The sequence below is a fragment of the Schistocerca piceifrons genome, chromosome 6, assembly GCF_021461385.2.
Source record: "Schistocerca piceifrons isolate TAMUIC-IGC-003096 chromosome 6, iqSchPice1.1, whole genome shotgun sequence".
Lineage (NCBI taxonomy): Eukaryota > Metazoa > Arthropoda > Insecta > Orthoptera > Acrididae > Schistocerca > Schistocerca piceifrons.
The window spans coordinates 536622296-536635189 of record NC_060143.1 but is presented as its reverse complement, the minus strand read 5'-3'; the positions used below and the strand labels follow the sequence as shown (position 1 = coordinate 536635189).

Sequence of the window (12894 nt, the reverse complement as noted above, 5' to 3'; positions counted from 1 at the left end):
ATAACAACAGCTTCCAACCCGAGTTGAATTTCTTAAAGAAGTCAGTGAAGGCCAACGGCTATGATGGTTTGTCCATAAACAAAACATTTGTAAGGAATACTAATTAAGCTAATAGGTATGATGAGGAACACTTTCTCACTCTCTCAAACTGCCGTTTGTTTTGGGGTCACTGACCGCAGAAGCAGAATTCTACGGAAATATGGTATACACACTTTATCCCTCAGTCAAAACAAAATAAAAGACTTTTTCTGACGCAAAACGGATACAGCTGGCTACCTCCACACTGTGGGCGTCTTAGAAATGATGTGTGTACGAGGCAGAGAGTATATAGGGGAAACGGAAAGGATTGTGAAAGAACGTACTAAGAAACATGGACACCACAGACGGCTAAAGCAAAGAGTGAAATCTGAGGTAGCGGAGCGTCACGATAACTATGACTTTGACACTGATTTTAGTAAAGCGTATTCGACAGCTAAGCGAACTGACATTTGTGGAAGAAAACTTCGAGAAGAGAATGAAATTTCTAAGAACGAATGAAGGACGGCTATAGTCTTGCAGCTTCCGCCATCAAGGAAACAAATACGTGGCAACGGAGCATGATCAATACAGACAACGTCCAGGAAGTCACCTCACTGGGAACAATATTTTTGATAAATATTCCCCTTCTCTGGCACTGCCCGTTCCACTTCTATACAAAACCAGTCGCCTGCGAACAGCAGCAGGAAGAATTTTAACCAGTAATTCTTCTCTAGTATAAATGTAGCAAAGTTTCTATGGAACGACAATAGCCTGCCAATGGCAGCCGCAAGAATTTTAGCCAGTAACCCCAGTTCTTCAGCGTTAGCGCTCGAAACTTCACCTCATACCACTATACACTGAAGATGGCCCACGGATATTATCCACAGGAATTTTACTCGAAAATCCCACTTCTCCAGTACAACAGTTTGAAAATCCCCCAGTAAAAGTAAAGGCGATATGCTCCTTGACAGCGTTCAGTCAACCGTGGACACCACAGGATCTTGAAAAAAAAAAAAAAAATCCCAGCAGAGGATTCGAAACACCAATCATAGAGAAGTAACTAGCTGAATATCCGGCGTTGCCATGGAGTTTATTTCAATTCTGTTAGGCCATTTCCTACCTGCCTCACTATCTCCTCCGCCTCATTATCTGTTTATGTACTTCTCCCCCCACCTACTCTCTGCCCCCCCCCTCCCCCGCTCCTGCACTTTCTCTCTCTCTCTCTCTCTCTCTCTCTCTCTCTCTCCCTCTCTGCCCATCTGCTACCCTCCCTCTCGTTCTGCTCTCTGCCCATTTCTTCTTCCCCTCTCTCTGTCCAGCTCCTCTACTTTACTTTTTACGTTCATCTCCTCTTCATCCTTCTCCCTGTCCGCCTCCCTATCTTCCCATTTCTCTGTCCCTCTCCCTCTCTCTGTGCATTTCCTCATCCTCTCACATCCCCTGAACAATGTGCAGTACAATGATATAATTTTGTAGGCACATTCAGCAGTACATGTGGATACTGTCTGCTAAATAGAGTCAGTGCCAAAGAAGCAATTAATGTAGACGCCATACATGATGCGATGGTTTTACTGCGTGAACAGAGAAAATGTAGCCTTTCAAAATTTTTGGGGGGTTTTCAGAGAGAAAAAGTTTCGTAAAGATTTGAAATTACGTGAAAAGTTTGCTGCAAGCAGCACAGATAGTAGCTATGGATTTTATTACCCAACGTGTCCATTATGCAACAAATTACGTGGAAGTAACGATTAAACGTACTGAATATTGCATAAGCACATATGGGTAATGGTCGTTTGACAACAGTTCCCGCAAAGGTGACGTCATTTTGACGACACATGCTATATCGAAAATCGCATGATCGGCTATCGACTTTCGTTAGCGATCGATACAGGCCATTCACAAGACGTGATGCGCGTGTACCGGAGAATTACAAAAAAACGCGCCATTCTTGGAATGATTTATTGCAATTATTGCTACAATAAAATATCACATAATAACTTACTGACGGTTAATGCCTTCACATAAGAGTTCTCTCTCAGGGGTGAGTTATCATCGTCATTGACTTACAAATTAAGCATGAAACACAATTGTTTTATAATTTGCAGTAAGCCGCGTTTCAACGTAACGGAGCATTGAGAATTTATCACAAACACGTCACCATTATCATTAAATGTCACTTAACAGCACATCAACGATATAAGCCTTCAAGAGAGAGTGAGATAACCAAGACAGGAGACACACGTCACATGGATAAATGCTAGCGTAGATTCGCATCCCACCACATGCAAATATATTTTTTTTCATGTTAGCGTTGTTAACACATTCTGGGACTTTTTTATGAATGTAACACAAGCGTGTTCTGCCATGTTATTTACGTTCCGTCTGATTTGAGAACGAAGGATGAAATAAATATTTAACGATTTCGGAGTGTGTGGTTAGGCACCAACCCAAGAGGAAAGTTTACACTGCTGCGTCTGGAACAAGCAACAATAAAATTCTCATTTTTCCTTGACACAAATATTTCGCTGTTTGTTTGCGAGTGTGTGGTATTTTCTGAGTGTATGGTTAGGCGAGAACCTAAGAGGACTGCTTAAATTACTGAAAATCAAAGGAGCAACAATAACGTTTATATTCTTCCTAGTCACAAATATTTCGCTGTTTATTTACGAATACGTAGCGATTTCGAGTATGTGGTTAGATTGGGACCTAAGAGTACAGTTTTAAATGCTGTGAAAAAAACGAGCTGCAGTAAAATTCATATTATACCTTTATACAAATATTTGGCTGTTTTATTTCCGTATATGTGCCACCTTTAGAGTGTGTTGTTAGGCGGGAACCTAAGACGACAGCTTAAACTGCTGCGAGTGAATCGGGGAGATATAACATTCGTATCTTTCGTTGTCACAAAGTCGATAGCCTTTGCGGTTGTCGATATTGCGCCCGACGCCAAAATGACATGACGTTTGCGGAAATTGTTGTGAAACGAGCATTACCCAACGCATATGAACAATGGTAAGCATTTTTACAAATACGATAAATCTCAAAAGTCAAACGGTAAGTAGCTTTTTCAAAGAGAAAATATTTTTCCATGATTCGCTTAGTCCTCTGCAGATCAAGAATTATCCTGTATTGCACGCTTTATAAAATATTCTGTATTCTTCGTCAAGATTAAAGCTACTTCGTTACCAAATTTCATCGAAATCGGTTCAGCAGGTTAGCAGTAATGAAAACGTCATGCTTGGAGCTGCAGCTTTCCACTCATCTCAGTGTTCTCGATGTCATATATACTGAACTGTATGCTGTACGTAGACAAAACCTTGCAAGTGCATTCAGTGATACGTGTGAACACTGTCCGCAATATGTGTTGAGAACACAGTTAGTATTAAAGAAGTAAGAGATTAAACCATTGTGCCTGATGCGAAAGTAAACAGCATAAATGTAGTAAGCGATAAACTTTTTCCGTTTCATCATTATGTGGGTGGCATGGGTGGGGGGGGGGGGGCGGGTATCAGTGGGAAAGTTTCGTACAGGTTTGAAATTATGTGTAAAGTTTGTGGCAAGCCACCAAGTGCTCTAGTTGTCAAATACTGGCTGAACATAATCTGCGTATTCGCGTGTCGTGGCCTTCACAGGTAGCTGGTTCTTATCCCCACAGAGATTCTTTCCAGACAGGAAGTGATGTGTGTACCAAGTGAATTTCTCGACCTCCGCTATCGGGTGGAGAAATGTAGGGTCCCCTGAATAGGTCAGGCGTGCACTACACGCCGGAAGAGGCTACAAGGGTAGCGGAGTACGTGTGGAGTGCACATGGGGGTTTTTTAGGTTAGAGAATTCCCTCCCTAGGCCCGACAAGACGCCTCCTGAGACGCGGCAAGGTAGGAGTAGGCAAAATGCAACAGGGAATAGCAGTATTAATGTACTAACAGTAAACTGCAGGAGCGTCTATAGAAATGTCCCAGAACTGCTCTCATTAATAAACGGTCAGAACGCCCATATAGTACTAGGGACAGAAAGTTGGCTGAAACCAGACGTAAACAGTAATGAAATCCTAAACTCAGATTGGAATGTATACCGCAAAAAATGGTTCAAAGGGCTCTGAGCACTATGGGACTTAACATCTTAGGTCATCAGTCCCCTAGAACTTAGAACTACTTAAACCTAACTAACCTAAGGACATCACACACATCCATGCCCGAGGCAGGATTCGAACCTGCGACCGTAGCAGTCCCGCGGTTCTGGACTGAAGCGCCTAGAACCGCACGGCCACCGCGGCCGGCTGTATACCGCAGAGACAGGCTGGACAGTGAAGGGGGAGGCGTGTTTATAGCGATAAGAAGTGCAATAGTATCGAAGGAAATTGGCGGAGATCCGAAATGTGAAATGATTTGGGTGAAGGCCACAGTTGAAGCAGACATGGTAATTGGATGTCTCTATACGTCCCCGGGCTCAGCAGCTGTTGTGGCTGAGCACCTGAAGGATAATTTGGAAAATATTTCGAGTAGATTTCCCCACCATGTTATAGTTCTGGGTGGAGATTTTAATTTGCCGGGTATAGTCTGGGAGACTCAAACGTTCATAACGGGTGGCAGGGACAAAGAATCCAGTGAAATTTTTTAAAGTGCTTTATCTGAAAACTACCTTCAGCAGTTAAACAGAGAACCGACTCGTGGCGATAACATATTAGACCTCCTGGTGACAAACGGACCCGAACTATTTGAAACAGTTAACGCAGAACAGGGAATCAGCGATCATAAAGCGGTTACGGCATCGATGATTTCAGCCGTAAATAGAAATATTTAAAAAGGTAGGAAGATTTTTCTGTTTAGCAAAAGTGACAAAAAGCAGATTACAGAGTACCTGACGGCTCAACACAAAAGTTTTGTCTAAAGTACAGATAGTGTTGGGGATCAGTGGACAAAGTTCAAAACCATCGTACAATATGCGTTAGATGAGTATGTGCCAAGTAAGATCGTAAGAGATGGAAAAGAGCCACCGTGGTACAACAAACGAGTTAGGAAACTGCTGTGGAAGCAAAGGGAACTTCACAGCAAACATAAACGTAGCCAAAGCCTTGCAGACAAACAAAAATTAGGCGAAGCGAAATGTAGTGTGAGGAGGGCTATGCGAGAGGCGTTCAATGAATTCGAAAGTAAAGTTCTATATACTGAATTGGCAGAAAATCCTAAGAAATTTTGGTCTTATGTCAAAGCGGTAGGTGGATCAAAACAAAATATCCAGACACTCTGTGACCAAAATGGTACTGAAACAGAGGATGACAGACTAAAGGCCGAAATACTAAGTGTCTTTTTCCAAAGCTGTTTCACACAGGAAGACTGCACTGTAGTTCCTTCTCTAGATTGTCGCACAGATGACAAAATGGCAGATATCGAAATAGACGACAGTGGGATAGAGAAACAATTAAAATCGCTCAAAAGAGGAAAGGCCGCTGGACCTGATGGGATACCAGTTCGATTTTACACACAGTACGCGAAAGAAATTGCCAACCTTGTTGCAGCGGTGTACCGTAGGTCTCTAGAAGAGCGTAGCGTTCCAAAGGATTGGAAAAGGTCACAGGTCATCCCAGTTTTCAAGAAGGGACGTCGAACAGATGTGCAGAACTATAGACCTATATCTCTAACGTCTATCAGTTGTAGAACTTTGGAGCACGTATTATGTTCAAGTATAATGACTTTTCTGATGACTAGAAATCTACTCTGTAGGAATCAGCATGGGTTTCGAAAAAGACGGTCGTGTGAAACCCAGCTCACGCTATTCGTCCACGAGACTCAGAGGGCCATAGACACGGGTTCACAGGTAGATGCCGTGTTTCTTGACTTCCGCAAGGCGTTCGATACAGTTCCCCACAGTCGTTTAATGAACAAAGTAAGAGCATATGGACTATCAGACCAATTGTGTGATTGGATTGAGGAGTTCCTAGATAACAGAACGCAGCATGTCATTCTCAATGGAGAGAAGTCTTCCGAAGTAAGAGTGATTTCAGGTGTGCCACAGGTGAGTGTCATAGGACCGTTGCTATTCACAATATACATAAATGACCTGGTGGATGACATCGGAAGTTCACTGAGGCTTTTTGCAGATGATGCTGTGATGTATCGAGAGGTTGTAACAATGGAAAATTGTACTGAAATGCAGGAGGATCTGCAGCGAATTGACGCATGGTGCAGGGAATGGCAATTGAATCTCAATGTAGACAAGTGTAATGTGCTGCGAATACATAGAAAGATAGATCCCTTATCATTTAGCTACAAAATAGCAGGTCAGCAACTGGAAGCAGTTAATTGCATAAATTATCCGGAAGTACGCATTAGGAGTGATTTAAAATGGAATGATCATATAAAGTTGATCGTCGGTAAAGCAGATGCCAGACTGAGACTCATTGGAAGAATCCTAAGGAATTTCAATCCGAAAACAAAGGAAGTAGGTTACAGTACGCTTGTTCGCCCACTGCTTGAATACTGCTCAGCAGTGTGGGATCCGTATCTGATAGGGTTGATAGAAGAGATAGAGAAGATCCAACGGAGAGCAGCGCGCTTCGTTACAGGATCATTTAGTAATCGCGAAAGCGTTACGGAGATGATAGATAAACTCCAGTGGAAGACTCTGCAGGAGAGACGCTCAGTAGCTCGGTACGGGCTTTTGTTAAAGTTTCGAGAACATACCTTCACCGAAGAGTCAAGCAGTATATTGCTCTCTCCTACGTATATCTCGCGAAGAGACCATGAGGATAAAATCAGAGAGATTAGAGCCCACACAGAAGCATACCGACAATCCTTCTTTCCGCGAACAATACGAGACTGGAATAGAAGGGAGAACCGATAGAGGTACTCAGGGTACCCTCCGCCACACACCGTCAGGTGGCTTGCGGAGTATGGATGTAGAAGTTTGCTTGATTTTGGGCCAGTGGTTTCGGAGCAGATGCTGACCATACATACATACATTTTTACAATACTTCCGGATATCTCTCTTTTACGTCATCCGATTTTGATGAAATATAGCCTGTACAATGCCTCTAGTTATGCTGAAGTTATCAGTGGAAACCCCATAACTATGTGCCTGATAGTTTGGGAGATTAGCGTTTTCAGAAAAGCAGACGGACGGACACACAGACAAGAAAGTTTTACTACAAGTTTCAATGATGATGTTTTTTTTTCATCATCCGATTTTGATGGCCCAAACTGTAGAATGGAAATCAGTAATGGGTTAAGTGTCAATAAACTGATTCTGAGTTACTCAATTGTTTTTCTTTCAACAAAAATATTTTGATGTAAAGACCTCAACAATATTCTTTATTTATTGTCTAAAGTAAGAGTCACACAATTATTGTATTTTTTTAAGTTTCCTACCTTTTGTCAATGAAAATAAATGCAGAACAGGTATCGGCAAAAATGGGGTAAGTATCTATTGTTTTTAATAATAAACATTTTACAGACAGACTGTCCTTTGATCAAATTATTTTTAATCCTCCTTTTAATTTTACAGTGCACAAAGCAATTTTAATTGATTAACTGTTTGAGAAATGTTCTTTTAGCTACTTTCAGATACAGCATCTGTTGCAAATCCTTTTTCTTTTCAGCTGACAAATTGTTTTTACATTGTTGTGACGGTAAAACAAAGTTATTTATTATGGTGGTAATCCCTTTTATGAAAACCTTGACATTCATCTCGTCTTGACGACGCCGGGCGTAATTTTTTTCGCTTTAATCTAACTACATTTGGAAATATTTATTGTCCCTTTGTTCATATGTGTATCGGCGTTTTTTTTAAATAAAACAGTGCTCATGCTGGAGCATAAGGAACCACAAATGGATTCTTAGGTGAGGCATGCTCCAGAAGTTTTACAAGGTCCTAGATATCTGAGACGCTGACACTCTTCCAGCCTCTCCGTTTTTCAGTCTGGCGAAAATCTCTATCGCACGCTGCAAACAACTACAAAACTTTGTGGCAGTTTAGCCTCAACAGTGGGCCGGCACATACCGCTCATGTTATTTTTCGGGCGTCGTATGCAGTACTAGAAATGATCGCTGCGCATTGCCCGCTTTTCAGGCTGTTGACAATAGCACTTAGGTTGGTTTTACAGGTCTAACCAAAAAAAAAAAAATTTTTTGTCACTTAGCCGGTTATTGTATTTCCACTCTACAACTACGAGGGGCGTTTGAAAAGTCCGTGTAAAAATAAAAACTACTTCCGTGTTTGGGCTAAACCTTTTTTATTTTTCGACATAGTCTCCTTTCAGACTTATACACTTCGTACAACGCTGTTCTGACTTGTTGATCCGTTCCGAATAATACGAATTGTTCAAGTCTGCAAAATAGCTATTAGTTGCTGCAATCATCTACATCTACATGATTACTCTGCAATTCACATTTAAGTGCTTGGCAGAGGGTTCATCGAACCACAATCATACTATCTCTCTACCATTCCACTCCCGAACAGCGCGTGGGAAAAACGAGCAAACAACCTTTTTGTTCGAGCTCTGATTTCTCTAATTTTATTTCGATGATCATTCCTAACTATGTAGGTTGGGCTCAACAAAATATTTTCGCATTCGGAAGAGAAAGTTAGTGACTGAAATTTCGTAAATAGATCTCGGAGCGACAAAAAACGTCTTTGCTTTAGTGACTTCCATCCCAACTCGCGTATCATATCTGCCACACTCTCTCCCCTATTACGTGATAATAGAAAACGAGCTGCCCTTTGTTGCTCCCTTTCGATGTCCTCCGTCAATCACTTCCTCTTTTGAATGAAAGAGCAATCACGGAACCCATCTTGCGGATAGCTTTCTCATGTCCAAATATTTATGCAAAATATTATGTACCCGTTCATTCGAGATGCTAATAGGACTAGCAATCTCATGCACCTTAACTCTTCTGTCATCCATCAGCTTATCATAGATTTTATCAATGATTTCTGGAGTCGTAACCTCCACAGAGCGTCCAGAATTTTCAGCATCACTTGTGCCCGTATGGCCACTCCGAAAATTTTGAAACCACTTATAAACCATAATATTTATGAAGCTTCTCTTTAGTCTCCTGAGGCGTTTTGCCTTTCACAAAGTAATGTTTAATCACCACACGAAATTCTTCTTCGTCCATTTTTTGACAATCACTCGACTTCCTCGATTCACTCGAATGACAATCACAAAGAAATAGACCAATATGGCTGAAACTTGGTGTGCGTTCTTTCCAAAGATGCTACTAACTAAACATGACCTCGATACCCGCCGGTGGTGCCATCTCTAGGACTTTGCACGGACTTTTCAGACGCCCCTCGTATGCTCAAGCTACCTGCAACTCCGTTAAAATTCATTTATTAGTAGAGATTAACGAGTTCATAGACAGACAGACACTATGGTTTTACAGGTTTTCTATTAGTGTAGATATGAGGCAGCCTAACGACCCAGAAGAGATTACATTCAGTTACAACGGAAGACTGCAGAGTTACATAAGAGTACGTCTAGTGGATTTGAGAATCTGCTGATGGGATTTCCGCTAAGCTAAACTAAACAATGACACATGTGGCCGATCTCAAGGGTACCTGCGGTACGGCTCCCATCCCCCGGCTTGTCACCGCTGTCAGTGAGTGACGATGACGTCGGGAGCGGACTTGGTGGACTGCACGCTGTAGGGGCGCGACACGTCCCAGCCCGGGGGCGGCGGCGGGGGCGGCGCCGCGGCCCGGCCGCGGCCGTTCTCCACCTCGATGACGGCTTCCGCGCGGAACCTCTGCTCGGCCGTGGGGGCGGGCGGCACGGCGGGCGGCGGCGGCGGCTGCGGGTAGTGGTGGCGGTGGTGGCGCTGGTGGTCGTGCTGGTGCGCTTGGTGGTGGTGCGGCTGGTGCTGGTGGTGCAGCGGCAGCGTCGCGAAGTCCGGCGGCGGCGGGTGCCCCGGCGACGCTGTCGAACCTGCGGGCACCGCGAGGCGGAAACATAAACCAATCAGCGTGTCGCATTACGCGCAGCTTCCAAGGTGGTGCCCAGTACCTTGCTGCTCCACGGACTGTACCTTGCTGTATTAATTCGCACAAAAGACGTACGATGAGTACACTGGTTCCTGATGCCATTATAATCGAGAACATGAAGAACTCAGGGAGCTTCTGGATTGTGGCAAGTGTTACGGGTGATTGTATCGTGGACGCCACACGACAAGGAGTACGTCCACCTTCAAGCAAACCACATTACCTCCCATGCTGCAAGTGACGTAAATGTTTCTGTGGTTCTACCGAGTGAGATGTTCACCAGCTACGTGGTGAAAACACACAAGAAACCGGCTTCTGCTTTCCTGACTCACAAGGGGACCGCAGCTACTCGTCATCACGAATTTCGTCCAAATTTATGGAATACGGCAGGGCCTGGCCAGAAATGGTAGTTACAACGGAAGTGGATACTCGAGATGGCATAGCTTTTAGGAAAAATACACTACTGGCCATTAAAATTGCTACACCAAGAAGAAACGCAGATGACAAACGGGTATTGGACAAATATATTATACTAGAACTCACATGTGATTACATTTTCACGCAATTTGGGTGCATAGATTTTGAAAAATCAGTACCCAGAAGAACCACCTCTGGCCGTAATAACGGCCTTGTTACGCCTGGCCATTGAGTCAAACAGAGCTTGGATGGCGTGTACAGGTACAGCTGCCCATGCAGCTTCAACACAATACCACAGTTCATCAAGGGAAGTGGCTGGCGCATTGTGACTAGCCAGTTGCTCAGCCACCATTGACCACATGTTTTCAATTGGTGAGAGATCTGGAGAATGTGCTGGCCAGGGCAGCAATCGAACATTTTCTGTATCCAGAAAGGCCCGTACAGGACCTGCAACATGCGGTCGTGCATTATCCTGCTGAAAGGTAAGGTTTCGCAGGGATCGATTGACGGGTAGAGCCACGGCTCGTAACACATCTGAAATGTCACGTCCACTGTTCAAAGAGCCGTCAGTGCGAACAAGAGGTGACCGAGACGTGTAACCAATGGCACCCCATACCATCACGCCGGGTGATACGCCAGTATGGCGATGACGAATACACGCTTTCAACGTGCGTTCACGGCTATGTCGCCAAACACGGATGCGACCATCATGATGCTGTAAACAGAACGTGGATTCATCCGAAAAAATGACGTTTTGCCATTCGTGCACCCATGTTCGTCGTAGAGTACACCTTCGCAGGCGCTCCTGTCTGTGATACAGCGTCAAGGGTAACCGCAGCTACGGTCTTCGAGCTGAAAGTCCGTGCTGCTGCAAACGTCGTCGAACTGTTCGAGCAGATGGTTGTTGTCTTGCAAACGTCCCCATCTGTTGACTCAGGGATCGAGACGTGGCTGCACGATCCATTACAGCCATGCGGATAAGATGCCTGTCATCTCGACTGCTAGTGATATGAGGCCGTTGGCATCCAGCACGGCGTTCCGTATTACCCTACTGAACCTACCGATTCCATATTCTGCTAACAGTCATTGGATCTCGACCAACGCTAGCAGCAATGTCGCGATACGATAAACCGTAATCGCGACAGGCTACAATTCGACCTTTATCAAAGTTGGAAACGTCATGGTACGCATTTCTCCTCCTTACACGAGGCATCACAACAACGTTTCACCAGGCAACACCGGTTAGCTGTTGTTTGTGTATAAGAAATCAGTTGTAAGCTTTCCTCATGTCAGCACGTTGTAGGTGTCGCCATCGGCCCCAACCTTGTGTGAATGCTCTGAAAAGCTAACCATTTGCATATCACAGCATCTTCTTCCTGTCGGTTAGATTTCGCATCTTTAGCACGTCATCTTCGTGATGTAGCAATTTTAATGGCCAGTAGTGTAACATTTCTGGTGAGGGTCGTGCGAGGCACGAGCCATTTCTGTCAGCCTAGTTTCCAGGCAGCGGTAGGCGCAGCGCAAACAGTGCAGAGCGCTGATATGAAGTTCGTGGGATCGATTTCCCATATAGTAACATTGTTTTTATTATTATCATTATCAGTTTCCACATTATCGGGGGAGCATAAACTGCAATTAAATCTTTGGAAGTTTGAGACGTGGCAAAAAGAATGGGTAACATCTGACAAGAGCCTTCAGGTTTTCTCCTTGTTCCCCAACATCCGGGAACGGTTGAGGTTCAGGCACGTTGACCCAAGTCGCGGTATGGTACACTACCTGGCGGGCCACAGCCCTTCCCCTACACAGCTGGAGCACTTTGGCCTTAGCCGAAGTGTATGTGTGAATGTGGATCCCCGAGCACGTAACACAAAAATGTGATACACTCACGCACGTAAGGTGGACGTTAAAAAACCGAAGACATAGGGCAAACGTTAAGAGACCCAGGTAACAGGAGGATGCTTAACCGAATCACTGATAAAATGTCAGGAGCGCTACACGTATGAGCAGCAACGACCACTTACAAGATCACGACCCGAAACACCACCCTAAGCCACAACATGATGCACGGGACAACAGAGATTCAAACGTTTATATGGAAACAGATGAACGTATAGACACAGATGATGACATCAACACCGCAGTATCACCAGATACATATACGACATACTAGCATGTCACATGACTGCAGCAATATCACAAAAAAATTCCCAGTTTGTACGTGTAAGACAAGTAATTATTTAGTTCTTTGGATCAAATGGTTCAAATGGCTCTGAGCACTATGCGACTTGACTTCTGAGGTCATCAGTCGCCTAGAACTTAGAACTAATTAAACCTAACTGACCTAAGGACATCACACACGTCCATGCCCGAGGCAGGATTCGAACCTGCAACTGTAGCAGTCGCTCGGCTCCAGACTGTAGCGCCTATAACCGCACGGCCACTCCGGCCGGCATTTAGTTATTTCGTCCATGGTTTTCAAACATGTAA

At 44.1% G+C, this 12894-nt stretch overlaps 1 protein-coding gene across 1 annotated transcript in view; it reads right to left on the bottom strand.

Moving 5' to 3' along the window:
• LOC124802681 overlaps nt 1-9677 on the bottom strand; it is a 78192-nt gene extending 68515 nt beyond the window's left edge. Inside the window, exon 1 of the mRNA XM_047263610.1 lies at nt 9571-9677. Coding sequence (XP_047119566.1) covers nt 9571-9588 — 18 coding nt within the window. The 5' untranslated portion in view covers nt 9589-9677. The remainder of the gene's footprint in view (nt 1-9570) is intronic.
• Between the last annotated feature and the right edge of the window lie 3217 nt (nt 9678-12894).